The sequence below is a fragment of the Sus scrofa genome, chromosome Y (genome assembly GCF_054392235.1).
Source record: "Sus scrofa isolate SSC_HxYL_T2T_F1_AM1 chromosome Y, Sscrofa_HxYL_maternal_Yorkshire_Landrace_v2.0, whole genome shotgun sequence".
NCBI lineage: Eukaryota > Metazoa > Chordata > Mammalia > Artiodactyla > Suidae > Sus > Sus scrofa.
The window spans coordinates 3514786-3531551 of record NC_139402.1 but is presented as its reverse complement, the minus strand read 5'-3'; the positions used below and the strand labels follow the sequence as shown (position 1 = coordinate 3531551).

At 50.3% G+C, this 16766-nt stretch overlaps 1 protein-coding gene across 50 annotated transcripts in view; it reads left to right on the top strand.

The window, feature by feature from the left end:
• The window catches only part of LOC102159510 (polyprenol dehydrogenase), a 335615-nt gene that overhangs the window by 35904 nt on the left and 282945 nt on the right, over positions 1–16766 (top strand). For 46 of the 50 annotated variants that reach the window (XR_014836156.1, XR_014836166.1, XR_014836169.1 and 43 more), the window contains exon 2: positions 9181–9288. The exons of the other annotated variants lie outside the window; for them this stretch is intronic. Coding sequence is in view for 3 of the 46 variants with exons in the window: in XM_085009046.1 (XP_084865172.1) it covers positions 9181–9288 (108 nt within the window). In the remaining 43 variants the exon portion in view is untranslated. The remainder of the gene's footprint in view (positions 1–9180; positions 9289–16766) is intronic. 50 annotated transcript variants of the gene reach the window in all.

Sequence of the window (16766 nt, the reverse complement as noted above, 5' to 3'; positions counted from 1 at the left end):
GTGGGTCCAGGGTTTCATTTCCCTGCATAGACCCGTGGGTACATGGTTTCATTTATCCTGCATAGTCCCGTGGGTCCATGGTTTCATTTCCCTGCATAGACCCGTGGGTACATGGTTTCGTTTACGCTGCATAGACCCGTGGGTCCATGGTTTCATTTCTCTGCATAGACCCGTGGGTCCATGGTTTCGTTTCCCTGCATAGTCCCGTGGGTACATGGTTTCGTTTACGCTGCATAGACCTGTGGGTCCAGGGTTTCATTTCCCTGCATAGACCCATGGGTACATGGTTTTGTTTACGCTGCATAGACCCGTGGGTCCAGGGTTTCATTTCCCTGCATAGACCCATGGGTACATGGTTTTGTTTACGCTGCATAGACCCGTGGGTCCAGGGTTTCATTTCCCTGCATAGACCCGTGGGTACATGGTTTCATTTCCCTGCATAGACCCGTGGGTCCATGGTTTCATTTCCCTGCATAGACCCGTGAGTCCATGGTTTCATTTCCCTGCATAGACCCGTGGGTCCATGGTTTCATTTCCCTGCATAGACCCGTGGGTCCATGGTTTCATTTCCCTGCATAGACCTGTGGGTCCATGGTTTCATTTCCCTGCATAGACCCGTGGGTCCATGGTTTCATTTCCCTGCATAGACCCGTGGGTCCATGGTTTCGTTTCCCTGCATAGACCCGTGGGTCCTTGGTTTCACTTCCCTGCATAGACCCGTGGGTACATGGTTTCATTTACGCTGCATAGACCTGTGGGTACATGGTTTCATTTCTCTGCATAGACCCGTGGGTACATGGTTTCATTTCCCTGCATAGACCCGTGGGTCCATGGTTTTATTTCCCTGCATAGACCCGTGGGTCCATGGTTTCATTTCCCTGCATAGACCCGTGGTTCCATGGTTTTATTTCCCTGCATAGACCCGTGGGTCCATGGTTTCATTTCCCTGCATAGACCCGTGGGTACATGGTTTCATTTCCCTGCATAGACCCGTGGGTACATGGTTTCATTTCTCTGCATATACCCGTGGGTCCATGGTTTCGTTTCCCTGCATAGACCCGTGGGTCCTTGGTTTCACTTCCCTGCATAGACCCGTGGGTACATGGTTTCATTTACGCTGCATAGACCTGTGGGTACATGGTTTCATTTCTCTGCATAGACCCGTGGGTACATGGTTTCATTTCCCTGCATAGACCCGTGGGTCCGTGGTTTTATTTCCCTGCATAGACCCGTGGGTCCATGGTTTCATTTCCCTGCATAGACCCGTGGTTCCATGGTTTTATTTCCCTGCATAGACCCGTGGGTCCATGGTTTCATTTCCCTGCATAGACCCGTGGGTACATGGTTTCATTTCCCTGCATAGACCCGTGGGTACATGGTTTCATTTCTCTGCATATACCCGTGGGTCCATGGTTTCGTTTCCCTGCATAGTCCCGTGGGTACATGGTTTCGTTTACGCTGCATAGACCTGTGGGTCCAGGGTTTCATTTCCCTGCATAGACCGTGGGTACATGGTTTCCTTTACGCTGCATAGACCCGTGGGTCCAGGGTTTCATTTCCCTGCATAGACCCGTGGGTACATGGTTTCGTTTAGGCTGCATAGACCCGTGGGTCCAGGGTTTCATTTCCCTGCATAGACCGTGGGTACATGGTTTCGTTTATCCTGCATGGACCCGTGGGTACATGGTTTCATTTCCCTGCGTAGACCTGTGGGTACATGGTTTCATTTCCCTGTGTAGTCTTGTGGGTACATGGTTTCATTTCCCTGCGTAGACTTTTGGGTCCATGGTTTCATTTCCCTGTGTAGACCCGCGAGTCCATGGTTTCATTTCCCTGCGTAGACCTGTGGGTACATGGTTTCATTTATCCTGCATGGACCTGTGGGTACATGGTTTTATTTTCCTGCATAGACCTGTGGGTTCATGGTTTCATTTATCCTGCATGGACCTGTGGGTACATCGGTACATGGTTTCATTTCTTTGGCATAGACCTGTGCATACATGGTTTCATTTATGCTGCATAGACCTTTGGGTACATGGTTTCGTTTCTCCGGCACAGTCCTAGGAATGGGATGGGTGGGCTGTGCCTTTGGAAGGACACCAGACTCTTTTCCAAAGTGGCTGCACGGTGTTACATTCCCACCAGCAGTGGAGGAGGGTTGCAATTTCTCTGCAGCCTCAGCAACTTTGTTATTTTCTTTTTTTTTTCTTTTCTTTTCTTCTTTCCCATCATGTAGCTGTCATCCTCAGAGTTGTGAAGCAGTATCCCCTTGTGGCTTTGATTTGTTTCCCTAATGCTCCCTCTCTTTTTCTATTTTATGTGGGGTTTCCCCTCTCTCTTTTTTTAATTCATACGTTATTTTGTATTGGAGTAGAGTTGATTTGCAGTGTTGCCTTAGTGCCAGGTGTACAGCGGAGTGATATAGGCCTGCACACATGCAAATCCATTCTTTTTTCAGATTCTTTTCCCATAGAGGTGATTATAAAATATTGAGTAACCTCGCTGTGCTAGGCAGCACGTCCTTGTGGATTAACTATTTTATACCGAGTAGTCTGTGTCTGTTCATCCCAGCCTCCTAATCCCCTGAGACTCTTTAAAGAGCTGTATTTTTATTTCCCAGTCGAGCACACGAACTAAGAACTTACGGAGGGAAGGGCAGAATCTATAACCCACGTGCTCTGAGAAAGGATTCTAGGCGGCTTACCCGTGTCTGGTAAGACAGGCAGTGTAGACTGGTCTGCCATGAGGATATGGGTTCGATCCCTGGCCTTGCTTAATGGGTTAAGGGTCCGGCATTGCTGCGAGCTGTGCTGTAGGTCGCAGATGCAGCTTGGATCTGGTGTTGAAAAGAAAAAGGACATTCAGACTAAAGATCTTTCTTTTGCAAACAAGGCTGCAGTGAAGGTTTTTTGTTCACATGTGTCTGATACCTGCGAGAGTGCATCTGTGGCCTTCATTCTTTGTTTTATTTTTTGGTTTTTGTTTTGTTTTGCTTTTTAGGGTGCACCAGCGGCATATGGAGGTTCCCAGGCTAGGGGTCAAATCGGAGCTCCAGCTGCCGGTCTACACCACAGCCACAGCAATGCCAGATCTGAGCTGCATCTGTGACCTACACCCCAGCTCACAGCAACGCCGGATCCTTGACTGACTGAGTGAGGCCAGGGATCGAACCCGTATCCACATGGACACTATGTTAGGATTTTAACCCGAGGAACAGGAACTCTGTTTTTGTTTTGTTTTCTTTTATTCATAAAGCGTTTTTTTTTTTTCAGAAGGGCTTTTAGCAGAAATTATTGTTAGAATAACCAAGTTTTACTTATTTATTTTATATATAATTTTTTATTTTCCCACTGTACAGCAAGGGGGTCAGGTTATCCTTACATGTATACATTACAATTACAGTTTTTCCCCCACCCTTTCTTCTGTTGCAACATGAGTATCTAGACATAGTTCTCAATGCTATTCAGCAGGATCTCCTTGTAAATCTATTCTAGGTTGTGTCTGATAAGCCCAAGCTCCCGATCCCTCCCACTGCCTCCCCCTCCCATCAGGCAACCATAAGTCTCTTCTCCAAGTCCATGATTTTCTTTTCTGAGGAGATGTTCATTTGTGCTGGAAAGCAGATTCCAGTTATAAGTGATATCATATGGTATTTGTCTTTGTCTTTCTGGCTCATTTCACTCAGGATGAGATTCTCTAGTTATATCCATGTTGCTGCAAATGGCATTATGTCATTCTTTTTTATGGCTGAGTAGTATTCCATTGTGTATATATACCACATCTTCCGAATCCAATCATCTGTCGATGGACATTTGGGTTGTTTCCATGTCCTGGCTATTGTGAATAGTGCTGCAATGAACATGCGGGTGCATGTGTCTCTTATAAGTAGAGTTTTGTCCGGATAGATGCCCAAGAGTGGGATTGCGGGGTCATATGGAAGTTCTATGTATAGATTTCTAAGGTACCTCCAAACTCTTCTCCAAAGTGGCTGTACCAGTTTACATTCCCACCAACAGTGCAGAAGGGTTCCCTTTTCTCCACAGCCCCTCCAGCACTTGTTATTTGTGGATTTATTAATGATGGCCATTCTGACTGGTGTGAGGTGATATCTCATGGTAGTTTTGATTTGCATTTCTCTTATAATCAGCGATGTGGAGCATTTTTTCATGTGTTTGTTGGCCATCTGTATATCTTCTTTGGAGAAATGTCTATTCAGGTCTTTTGCCCATTTTTCCGTTGATTGATTGGCTTTTTTTCATAAAGCGTTTTTTAAAGGCCAGGTGGGGGGGTGTTGTGGTTGCTGGTTGCCTCTGGGTGTTAGAATCCTTTGTTCTTGCACCTGCCCACGGGGGTCCGGTCAGAGTGTTCGTGTCAAACTCATACAAGACAAATCGTGTTCTCTGCTCTGAACCGTCTTATCTCTAGATGAACAGAGATGTGTTATGCGCAGTGGAAGTGAATCCGATGAACATCCCTGAGGACGCAGGTTCGATCCCTGGCTTCGCTCAGTGGGTTAAGGATCCGGCGTTGCCGTGAGCAGTGGTGTAGGTCGAAGACACGTCTCGGATCTTGCATGGCTGAGGCTGTGGTGGAGGCCGGCAGCTGCAGCTCTGATTCGATCCCTAGTCTGGGAGCTTCCATATGCTGTGGGTGCAGCCCTAAAAAAAAAAATAAAATAAAAAAAATAATAATAAAAATAAAAAAGAGAGGAAGAAAAGTGTTATCCCTTTAAAGGTCAGGGCCTGGAGAACGGGCTGTGCTGTTTGCGTCCCGTTCTGGGCAACCTTCTGAACGCCAAAAAGCCATCGAACACGGAGCTTAAAGTTAAGGATCGGATGTGGCGTCAGCTTTGTCTTTCTCTCTTAACACTCGGAGCCGCCGCTCACGTGCCGTGGGCTCCGAGAGCCTCATCTCGCCGTTTCCCCAAGCGCTGGCCATCGCTGAGCCCTGAGGGCCGCTCTAAACACGGTCTGGACGGGAGCTCTGCCCCCGCACCCCGCGATCCTCGGACGCTCGCCGCATGTCCGGTGAGCCACGGTCTCCCCTGAGCTTCTTCCTGAGTCGCAGGATAATCTGAAAAGAAATCCGAAGGCGAGTGGCTGCAGTGCTGGCTCGTGAGGCTGCAGAACTCGGTGCTTGGGGAGGAAGGGAGCAGCGAGCTTCTGGGCCGGTGGCGGCTGGTGGATGGGGCATCTGGAGCCGGGGTCCCAGCAGCTGGTGCACCTGGGAGCAGTTCTGTCTGGAATTTACGCAGGGCTCGTGTGAACATCCTCGGGAGAGGAGCCGACCCTGGGAGCTGGTGTGGAGCCCAGGGTCACAGACATACAGGGTGTGGAGAAGAGGGGGGGTGACAGTGCAGGTGATTTCAGGGGACCCCCTGGATCTGTTGGCGGCGGGGTTTGGGAGAGACGTGGCAGGGGTGTGCATGGGCACTGACCAGCGTCAGGAAGATACAGGGGGACTGGCTCACTGCCCCCGGCGGCTCTGTCCAGGAGGGCTGGCATGTCCCCATGTGGCTGCATGTGTGTACCCGTGGTGAGCGTGTGACTCATGCCTCCCCCCAGCCCCCACCACCGCAAAGGATAGGCTGGTCCTAGCTCCGTGCACCTGCACAGGTGCAGGTGAGCAAGTTCAGGTGAGGTCCTTCCGGTGAGTGGTCAGCCAGCAGGACCGGGGTCCTTGTGCAAAGGGGCATGTGGACAGGGACGCTTAGCAGGAGGCCCACGTGAGGACGCGCAGAAGACGGCCATCTAGTCGCCGAGGAGAGAGGCCCCGGGCAGACCCTGGTGATGGGGACCCTTGACTCTGGACCGTTCTGGGCTTCAGAACTGGGAGGGAGGGCCCGCGTGTGCTGTCAGCCCCCTTCCGAGCGGGGTCCTTCGCTGTGGCTGCCGAGGAATCTCGGGTTGTGGCACAGGACCGTGGGGTGTTGCTGGGACCAATGGTGGCCGCAGGTGCGGGTGGTGGACAGAGGCGGGAAGGGTGTTGGGGAGCAGGATGGAAGAAGCGAGGACGGCCGTGCAGAGGCTGTGGATGCGGGAGGGACTTTGAGGGGGCTCAGAAGGCCGAGCGAGTGGGAGGGAAGTGTCCATGGACCTAGAGGTGGCCTCGCGTCCTCGGGAGCGGGATGGAGGCGGATGCATGGCCTCGGGGGTGCTTCTGGGCATGGGCGGGTGGAGCTGCGAGCAGAGTGTAGGAAGCCAGAGGAAGGGCCGTGGAGCTGTCAGGTGGTGGAGGGCTGGGCGGAACCACGTCCCGTTTCCTGGAAGGCGGCCCTTGCGGCAGGTGTCCTTGGGTGTTGAACAGGGGGAGGCTTCTAAGCCAAGTGTGGACGGCACGCGCTGGTTCCTCCTGATCCCATCCTGTAAATTCTGGGGAGAGACGCATGATTTAGACGATGATGGTATCACTCATGGAAAGGGAACCGGGTGGGCGGCTGTGCGCACGTCGGTCGGATGCTGTCCGGAGTGAGAACGTGTTCTCTGCAGGAAACACCCAGCCGGGACGGGAGATAAATAACACACACGCTTTCAGTAAAAGCAGGTCCCTGGTACCGCGTGGGCTGTGCCCACATGATACGGTGCTTGTTTCTTACCTCAAATAACACCTCTGTCTCTCTTTCTTTTCTTTCTCTCCTTTCTTTTTCTTCCTTCCCTCCTTCCCGTCTGCCTGCCTTTCTTCCTTTTTGTTTGTTTGTTTCTTCTTTTTCTTTCTTTCTCTCTCTCTTTCTTTCCTTCCTTCCCTCCTTCTATGTATGTATATATATGTATGTATCTGTCATCCATCTGAATTATCTATCTATCCTCTATTGGTTGTCATTTACCCATCATCTCTCAATCTGTCATTTATGTGGGTATGTACCTGTGTATGTATCTATCATCTTTGAAGCTATCACCTATCATCTCTCTCTCCATTACCTACCTACGTATCTATCTATCTATCTATCTATCTATCTATCTATCTATCTATCATCTATTATTTATCTATAACCTGTCTGTCCGCCTGTCTGTCCATCTATCCATCTATCTATGGTCTATCTGCCATCTATGGATCATCTGTCTCTATCATTTATATCTATCTGTCTGTCTGTCTGTCGATCTATCATCTCTATCTTTCTCTCTATCCCCCCCTCCTTATCTCTCTCTTTGTCTCCATGTATTTATTGAGGTGCAGGTGATGCCAGTAAGTTACAGGTGTACAGCCCAGTGAGTCACCATGTGTAAAGGTTATACTCCGTTTATAATCCTTATAAAATAGTGGTTCTCTTCCCACGTGGTACAGTATCTCCTTGCAGCTCCTTATGTTATACCTACGAGTTGGTACCTCCCCCCCTTCCCTATCCCCACTGGTCACCGCCCGTTTGTGCTATAGGTCTGTGCGTTTACTTGTTTTGTTATATTCACTAGTTTGATGTATTTCTCAGGGTCCACATTTCAGTGATACCGTGGTATTTGTCTTTCTCTGTCTGGTTTCACTTGGTATGATAATCTTTAGTTGCATCCATGTGGCTGCAAGTGGCATTATTTCGTTCTTTTTTTTTTTTTTTCAGCTGCACCTGTGACATATGGAAGTTCCCAAGCCAGGGATGGAATCTGAGCCACAGCTTCAACCTACACCATGGCTGTGGCAACGTGGGACCCTTAAGCCACTGCCACATGTGATGCCTATTTCATTCCCTTTTTACGGCTGAGTAATATTCCACTGTATATATCTACCACATCTTCTTTAACCATTCCTCTGTCAATGGACATTTAGGTTGTTTTCATGTCTTGGCTATCGTGAATAGTGCTGCTGTGAACATCGGGGTATGTGTATCTTTTTGAAATTTGCTTTTCTCTGGATAGATGCCCAGGAGTGGGATTGCTGGATCATACGGTGATTCTGTATTTCATTTTCCGAGGACCGTCCATACTGTTCAGCCTAGTGGCTGCATTAATCAATTTCCATTCCCACCAACAGTGTAGGAGGGGTCCCTTTTCTCACCGACAGCTGGAATTTGTGGTCTTTGGGGTGATGGTCATTCTGCCTGGCGGGATGTCACACCTCGTGTGGGTTTTGATCTGCGTTTCTCTGATGATGCGCGATGGGGCATCTCTTCCTACGGATGCGGCTGCTTTTATCACAGCACTTGCAGAAAGGTAGCAGGTTGGGGCCACATGTTTGAGACAAACTCCGGAAAGGAAGCAGGCTTCCTCTGTCACGAGGCAGGGGGGTGTCTTGTCACAGCCTGGGACCCCCAGCATGGGTGGGAAGCAGAGACCTGCCAGAGACGTAACTGGTTCCCCGCTCCATCCTGAATCCTGCGGGCCCCTGAGCCTTTGAGAATTGTATTCTGTCACACTGGGGTTGTTTGCTTGAGGCGGGGAAGGTCTGCAGGATGTGAAACACGGCACACCTCACAGGATCACCCTCCAAAAGTTACAGAAGCGGGGGGTTCCCATCGTGGTTCAGCGGTAATGAACCTGACTAGGATCCATGAGGATGCGGGTTCCATCCCTGGCCTCGCTCAGTGGGTGAAGGATCTGGCGTTGCCATGAGCTGTGGTGTAGGTCTCAGACACGGCTCGGATCCCCCCACTGCTGTGTCTGTGGTGTAGGCTGGAAGCTCCAGTTCTGATTTGACCCCTAGCCTGGGAACCTGCTTATGCCACAGGTGCAGCCCTAAAAAGACAAAAAAAATTGCCCAGCATCCATCATATGCAATTTTCTAACTACAATCGGGAAAGAAAGTGTACAGAGGTAAAAACCTACACTTTAAAACACCCTCTTTATTGAGTGAAGCCCCTCTCCCCCCCAAAAAATTAAAAAAAAAATCAGGACTTGGGGAGAAAATCACCTAATCCGAGTGGGTTAATCCAGGACACGCCCCCCCCCCCCCCCCGCAGCTGGAAATTCTCCCTGTTAAGGAGACCTTTGTGCAAATCCCTTTGGAAGCATCCCTCCTGCGCAGGTGTCAGTGGGGGATGAGCAGGGACCTGTCGCAGGCGGTCATTCCTCAGGGCGGAGCCACGATGTTCCATTTGCCCCTTGAGAGCCTGGAGGACATGGAGGTGCTGGGAACCACAGCTGCGGGACCCCGGCTCCCAGGGGCGCCGCGCCCTCCCCTGCGACGCCCGTCATTCTCACCCACGCGTCCTCTGCTGCTAAACCTTACCCGGCTGTCTCTTTGCTTCTTCCGCAGTTTTCCCGCCACAACCCGGGCGCGTTGCCATAGTGACCGGAGGGACGGAGGGCATCGGCTTTGCCACCGCGAAGCATCTGGCGAGACTGGGCATGCACGTGATCATAGGTGATGACTGACTGCCATGAGCCCTGTGTGTTGTGTTGTCATTTTTAATTTTCTTTCTTGATTGTTTGTTTTTTATTCTCTCTTTTAAAACTATGGTGTTTTATTTTTTTTTAAGACTGTAATTGTTTTACAATGTTGTGCCAAATTCTGCTGTACAGCAAAGGGACCCAGGCATACACAGACATACATTCTTTTTCTCACATTCTCTTCCATCCTGGTCTATCCCGAGAGACTGGACAGAGTTCCCTGGGCTGCCCAGCAGGGCGTCATGGCTGGTCCATTCTCAGGGTCAGAGTCTGCATCAAGGAACCCCAAACTTCCGGTCCATCCCTCTCCCTCCCTCCCCCTGGGCGACCCCAAGTCTGGTCTCCATGCCTGTGAGTCTGTTTCGCTTTTGTAGATCGGTTCATTTGTACCATATATTAGGTTTCACCTAAAAACGATCTCATGATATTTGTCTTTCTCTTTCTGACTTATTTCACGTAGCATGAGAACCTCTAGGTCCATCCGTGTTGCTGCAAATGGCATTATTTCATTCTTATTTTATGGCTGAGTAATATTCCATTGTAGATATGTACCACGTCTTCGTTTGATTGTTTGAAGTATAGTTGATATATATACAAGGTTGTGTCAATTTCTGCCGTACAGCAAAGTGAGACGGTCAGACGGAGACATACATATTCCCTTTCTTAACGATCTTCCATCCTGGTCCATCCCAAGAGACTGGACAGAGTTCCCTGTGCTGCACAGCAGGACCTCATGGCTCATCCATTCTCCATGTCCTGGTTTGCTTCTGCGAACCCCAAGCTCCCCGTGCAGCCCCCTCCCTCTCCCTCCCCCTTGGCAACCCCACGTCTGGTCTCCGTGTCTGTGAGTCTGTTTCTGTTCTGTGCATGGTTCGTCTGTGCCCTGTTTTAGATTCCACACAGACCTGCTCTCCTGTGGTGTGTGTCTCTCTCTGTCTGTCTCTGAGTTTTAGAGGAAGTGGGAGACCCAGGTACCGAAGGGATGATGTGCTTACAGATCCGACAGGTGCACAAGACATGAGGGGATACTCAAAAGCTGAAAAAGGCAGGACCCGTGATCATCGGTTCGGGGCAGAAGTTGAGCTTCTGCTTGAATATGGATGGCATTTTTTTTTTTTTCCTGTGTGAATCAGTGCAGTCCACAATGATAAGTACGAAATAGCTTTTGCCAGAGCTGTCGTGACAATTGTGTGACAAACTGGGCAGATTAAACAGCAGAAATTTATCTCCCCCGGTCCTGGAGGCTGGAGTCTGAGCCCCAGGGGCGGGCAGGGCAGGGCGGGTCCCTCCCGAGGCCTCTCTCTCCTGGGTGTGTGGACAGCCGTGTCCTCACAGGGGACCCCCACCCCCCGTGACCTCATTTCTTACCTCCTTCCCCTCTTGAAAGTCCTTTCGCCAAACACAGCCTCACTCCGAGGTTCTGGGGGTCAGGGCTTCAGATATGACTTGGGCGTGTCATCCTTACCCCGTGATGGAATCCAGCAGCTTCTGCAGCTGTAACCTGTACACACGCTCTTATTTTTCCTTCTTCTTTTTGAAAATGTCTTTCTTTTTATATTAGTGATTTTTATTTTTATTTTTATTTTTTCCGTTATCGTTAGTTGGTTTAGTTTCTTTTTGAAAATGTCTAACAGCTCTGCTGTACGGTACAGAGAACGGTGTCTAGTCCCTTGGGATGGAATATGATGGAAGTCACTGTCAGAAAAGGAATGTGTGTGTATATATGTGCATAACTGGGTCACTTTGCTGAACAGCAGAAGCTGCCAGAACATTGTAAATCAACTGTAATTTAAAAAATTTTTTAAAGTAATTTAAAAAAGGAGAAATTTTTTTTCTTTTCTTTTTTCTTTTTATTTCTTTATATATATATATATATATATTTTTTTTTTCCCTACTGCACAGCATGGTGACCCAGTTACATATACATGAATACATTCTTTTTTCTCCTGTGATCAGGCTCCGTCCTAAGTGACTAGGCAGAGTTGCCAGTGCAACACAGCAGGGTCCCATTGCTCCTCCATCCCGAAGGCTACATTCCTCATCTCTTTACTCCAAGCTCCCCGTCCCTCCCCTTCCCCCTGGGCAACCACAAGTCTATTCTCCAAGTCCATGATTTTCTTTGCTGTGGAAAGGTTCCTTTGTGCCATCTATTAGATTCTAGATATAAGCGATATCATATGGTATTTGTCTTTCTCTTTCTGACTGACTTCACTCCATATGAGGGATCGAGTTCCATCCATGTTGCGGCAAATGGCATGATTTCGTTCTTTTTTATGGCCGAGTAGTATTCCGTTATGTATATAGACCACATCTTCCTGATCCAATCATCTGTCAGTGGACATTTGGGTTGATGCCATGTCTTGGTTATTGTGAAAAGGAGAAAATTTTTAAGGGCTAATTTCGATCCTGAAATCCTCTCTGAAAATGAAGGAAGTTCCTTCTGCTAGGAAAGTAAAGACAGTTCAAGTGCATCCATTTGACTTCTGTGAATATTCCCATCCAGTTTGAGGCAGAAGTTTGAATCAGCTGGCAAAAATGATATGGAGACATTAGCTTTGAACAAAAGCCGTAATATTTCTTAGATTCCTCTTGACATCATCTGGATTTATTAATCCCTTTTATGATGTCTTTTTTGTTTTGTTTTGTTTTGTTGTTTTTGGCTGCACCCACAGCACGTGGAAGTTCCTGGGCAGAGATCAAACCTTGGGAAGGTAGGATGAGGTCTAATTGAGAAGGTGGAATGATGACTAGTGGGAAGGTAGGATAAGGACTAGTGGGAAGGTAGGATGAGGACTAGTGGGGAAGGTAGAATGAGGACGAGTGAGCAGGTCAGGAGGAGGACTAGTTGGGAAGGTAGTGTGAGTGCGAAGGTCAGGACTATTGGGACGATTAGGAGGAGGACTAGTTGGAAGATAGGAGGACTAGTGGGAAGTTTAGGAGAAGGTCTAGTGGGAAGAGTAAGAGGAGGATTAGTTGGAGGTAGGAGAGGACTAGTTCGAAGGTAGGAGAGGACTAGTTGGAAAGTAGGAGGACTAGTTGGGAAGGTAGGATGAGGGTGAGTGGGAAGGTAGGAGGAGGACTAGTTGGGAAGTGGGAGGAGGACTAGTTGGGAAGTGGGAGGAGGACGAGTGGGAAGGTAGGAGGAGGACTAGTTGGGAAGTGGGAGGAGGACTATTTGGGAAGGTAGGAGGAGGACGAGTGGGAAGGTAGGAGGACTAGTTGGGAAGGTAGGAGGAGGACTAGTTGGGAAGTGGGAGGAGGACTAGTTGGGAAGGTAGGAGGAGGACGAGTGGGAAGGTAGGAGGAGGACTAGTTGGGAAGGTCAGGAGGAGGACTAGTTGGGAAAGTAGGAGGAGGACTAGTTGGGAAGGTCAGGAGGAGGACTAGTAGGGAAGGTAGGAGGAGGACTAGTTGGGAAGTGGGAGGAGGATGAGTGGGAAGGTAGGAGGAGGACTAGTTGGGAAGTGGTAGGAGGACTAGTTGGGAAGTGGGAGGAGGACTAGTTGGGAAGGTAGGAGGAGGACGAGTGGGAAGGTAGGAGGAGGACTAGTTGGGAAGTGGTAGGAGGACTAGTTGGGAAGTGGGAGGGACTAGTTGGGACGTGGGAGGAGGACTATTTGGGAAGGTAGGAGGAGGACGAGTGGGAAGGTAGGAGGACTAGTTGGGAAGGTAGGAGGAGGACTAGTTGGGAAGTGGTAGGAGGACGAGTGGGAAGGTAGGAGGAGGACTAGTTGGGAAGTGGGAGGAGGACTAGTTGGGAAGTGGTAGGAGGACGAGTGGGAAGGTAGGAGGAGGACTAGTTGGGAAGGTAGGAGGAGGACGAGTGGGAAGGTAGGAGGAGGACTAGTTGGGAAGTGGTAGGAGGACGAGTGGGAAGGTAGGAGGAGGACTAGTTGGGAAGGTAGGAGGAGGACGAGTGGGAAGGTAGGAGGAGGACTAGTTGGGAAGTGGGAGGAGGACGAGTGGGAAGGTAGGAGGAGGACTAGTTGGGAAGTGGGAGGAGGACTAGTTGGGAAGTGGGAGGAGGACTAGTTGGGAAGTGGGTGGAGGACTAGTTGGGAAGTGGGAGGAGGATGAGTGGGAAGGTAGGAGGAGGACTAGTTGGGAAGTGGGAGGAGGACTATTTGGGAAGGTAGGAGGAGGACGAGTGGGAAGGTAGGAGGAGGACTAGTTGGGAAGTGGTAGGAGGACTAGTTGGGAAGTGGGAGGGACTAGTTGGGAAGTGGGAGGAGGACTATTTGGGAAGGTAGGAGGAGGACGAGTGGGAAGGTAGGAGGACTAGTTGGGAAGGTAGGAGGAGGACTAGTTGGGAAGTGGTAGGAGGACGAGTGGGAAGGTAGGAGGAGGACTAGTTGGGAAGTGGGAGGAGGACTAGTTGGGAAGTGGTAGGAGGACGAGTGGGAAGGTAGGAGGAGGACTAGTTGGGAAGGTAGGAGGAGGACGAGTGGGAAGGTAGGAGGAGGACTAGTTGGGAAGTGGTAGGAGGACGAGTGGGAAGGTAGGAGGAGGACTAGTTGGGAAGGTAGGAGGAGGACGAGTGGGAAGGTAGGAGGAGGACTAGTTGGGAAGTGGGAGGAGGACTAGTTGGGAAGTGGGAGGAGGACTAGTTGGGAAGTGGGAGGAGGACTAGTTGGGAAGTGGGTGGAGGACTAGTTGGGAAGTGGGAGGAGGATGAGTGGGAAGGTAGGAGGAGGACTAGTTGGGAAGTGGGAGGAGGACTATTTGGGAAGGTAGGAGGAGGACGAGTGGGAAGGTAGGAGGACTAGTTGGGAAGGTAGGAGGAGGACTAGTTGGGAAGTGGGAGGAGGACTAGTTGGGAAGGTAGGAGGAGGACGAGTGGGAAGGTAGGAGGAGGACTAGTTGGGAAGTGGTAGGAGGACGAGTGGGAAGGTAGGAGGACTAGTTGGGAAGTGGGAGGAGGACTAATTGGGAAGGTAGGAGGAGGACTAGTTGGGAAGGTAGGAGGAGGACTAGTTGGGAAGGTAGGAGGAGGACGAGTGGGAAGGTAGGAGGAGGACTAGTTGGGAAGTGGGAGGAGGACGAGTGGGAAGGTAGGAGGAGGACTAGTTGGGAAGTGGGAGGAGGACTAGTTGGGAAGTGGGAGGAGGACTAGTTGGGAAGTGGGTGGAGGACTAGTTGGGAAGTGGGAGGAGGACTAGTTGGGAAGGTAGGAGGAGGACTAGTTGGGAAGGTCAGGAGGAGGACTGGTGGGCAGGGCAGGAGCTGAACCTGGGTGAGAAGCGTGTCCCGCCCACACCCGCTGTGTGCATATGCGCGCAAGCCTGCAGTGCCCACGCATCGGAGGCCGGATGCATCCCTGCTGTCACCTCCTGTAAGCGACGTTTGCCGAGTGTCAGGACCCGTCCCCATCAGCGGGTTCTTCTCTTGATAAAACTGAGTTAGCCCCACATCCTTGCCCAACTGTGTCTTCTTCCCCCTGAGCGTCTGCTGTCCTTGCTTTCAGTTTCTCTGTGGGTCCCACACCATCCCCGCCCATCCGTCCCACAGGGACTCTTAACACCTCCTTGTGTCTTTGAGGAGGTAATTGGATACATCCCAAGGGGGCGATTTTTCGTTGTACGTGGCGGGAGGGACAAGGTCACTTCATAAAACACTCTCGTTGACTCCGTGTGCTTTTATGGGAAACGCAGGCGCTGAGCTGCGTGCCCCCAGTTCCTCACTTCTCCGTCCCGAAGCGGTGCCTGTGTAAAGAATATTCAGTTCCTTGCTGAAGAGGTGAGGTGATGATTTGGGTTCGCGTCTAGCCTGTTAGTACTGCTGAGAAGGCGTCGTTTCTTCACTTGCCCATCTGTCCCGCACGTCTGAGTTCTTACTGTGTCAAAACTCCTTTGGTGGAGAGAGGATCCCTCTTGTCTCCTTACGTCTTCTTTCGTTTGATTTTTTTAATGTTAAAAACATCTTAAGTTTATTTTTTATTAATGTGTATGTTTAAGTTGAAATTTTTAATGTCAACGTTTTTAAGTAGAATTTTTTGTCTTCCTGGGCAGTTGCCTTGCCGTGCCGTGTCTTTTTTTCTTAATTCCTTCATGATGACCCGGGCTCCCTTGCGAGCAGGAACGTAGCCATGGTCTGGCTTGGATTTGCACCCATGCAATTGATTTTTCTTTCCTTAGGTAGAGTGGGTGTACAAGGTTGTGCTCATTTTTGCTGCACAGCCAGAGGGTTCAGGTCCACACGTCCACACAGCCGTTCTCTTGCAAACTCTTTTCCCACACGGATGCGTGCAGACTCTTGGATCGAGTTCTCTGTGCTGCACAGCGGGTCCCCGTTGGCCAGTCTTTCCACAGACCTCCGTGTGCCTTATTATAATGATGACTTTTGATTCAGGGGGCATTGATTTACAGTGTCGTGAACCTTTGCATTATGTTTGACTTCAAGTGATGGGCCAGATGTGGTCCCAGGTCCCTCGTTTTCTCACCGTCATTTGGGTTCCACAACCCACAGCTTTTTTTTTTTAAACAAGTGGAAGTGTTGTGCTGAATTCTTTTCTCCCGCAAAATGGCTTAGTTATATGCACATATACATTGGTTTTTTAAAATAATTTTTAAATTAGAGTTGATGTACGGGGTTGTGCCCGTGTCTGCTGTATGGCGCAGTGGCGCAGTCACACATACGCACACCTTCTTTTTCTTATACTCTCTTCCATCCTGGTCTGTCCCAAGAGGCTGGATAGAGTTCCCTGTGCTGCACAGCAGGGCCTCATGGCTGATCCATTCTCCTAGTTGGCATCTACGGACCCCAAACTCCCCATTCAGCCCCCTCCCTCCCCGTCCTCCTTGGCAACCACACGTCTGTGAGTCTCTTTCTGTTCTGTAGACTGGTTCATTGGTGGCCTATTTTATTTTTTATTTTTATTTCATTTTGTCTTTTTGTCTTTTTAGGCCCACCCCCGTGGCATATGGATGTCCCCAGGCTCGGTGTCCAATCGGAGCTGTAGCCGCCAGCCTACGCCACAGCCACGCTGGATCCTTAACCCCATGAGCGAGGCCAGGGATGGAACCCACGTCCTCATGGATGCTAGTCGGGTTCCTTAACTGCTGAGCCGTGACGGGAGCTCCCATTTGTGTCCTGTTTTTGATTCCACCTGCGAGTGATCTCATATGGTGCTGGTCACCAGGGGAAGCTCTCTTGCCTCTTGCACATCTTTAACGGCTCGTGGGGAGGGCTCAGTCTCCAGGGAGGGGTCTTGATGAGGGAGGCAGTGCTTCTCAAGCGGCTCGGACCCCTGAAACTTGTGCTTCAATGGGGAGGGCACGAGACAGGTTTTAACCACCCACGCCCCGCCGTGCAAAGGATGCCTGGAAGGGAGACCCTCTGGGTGTGTGCTGCGTCCCTGGGGTCGGGGGTCCCATGTGCCTTCAGCACCGCAAGGCGCTGCTGAAGCTGACCCTTGCCCCGCAGGGCCCATCCATCCCCCCAACCCAGCCCAAC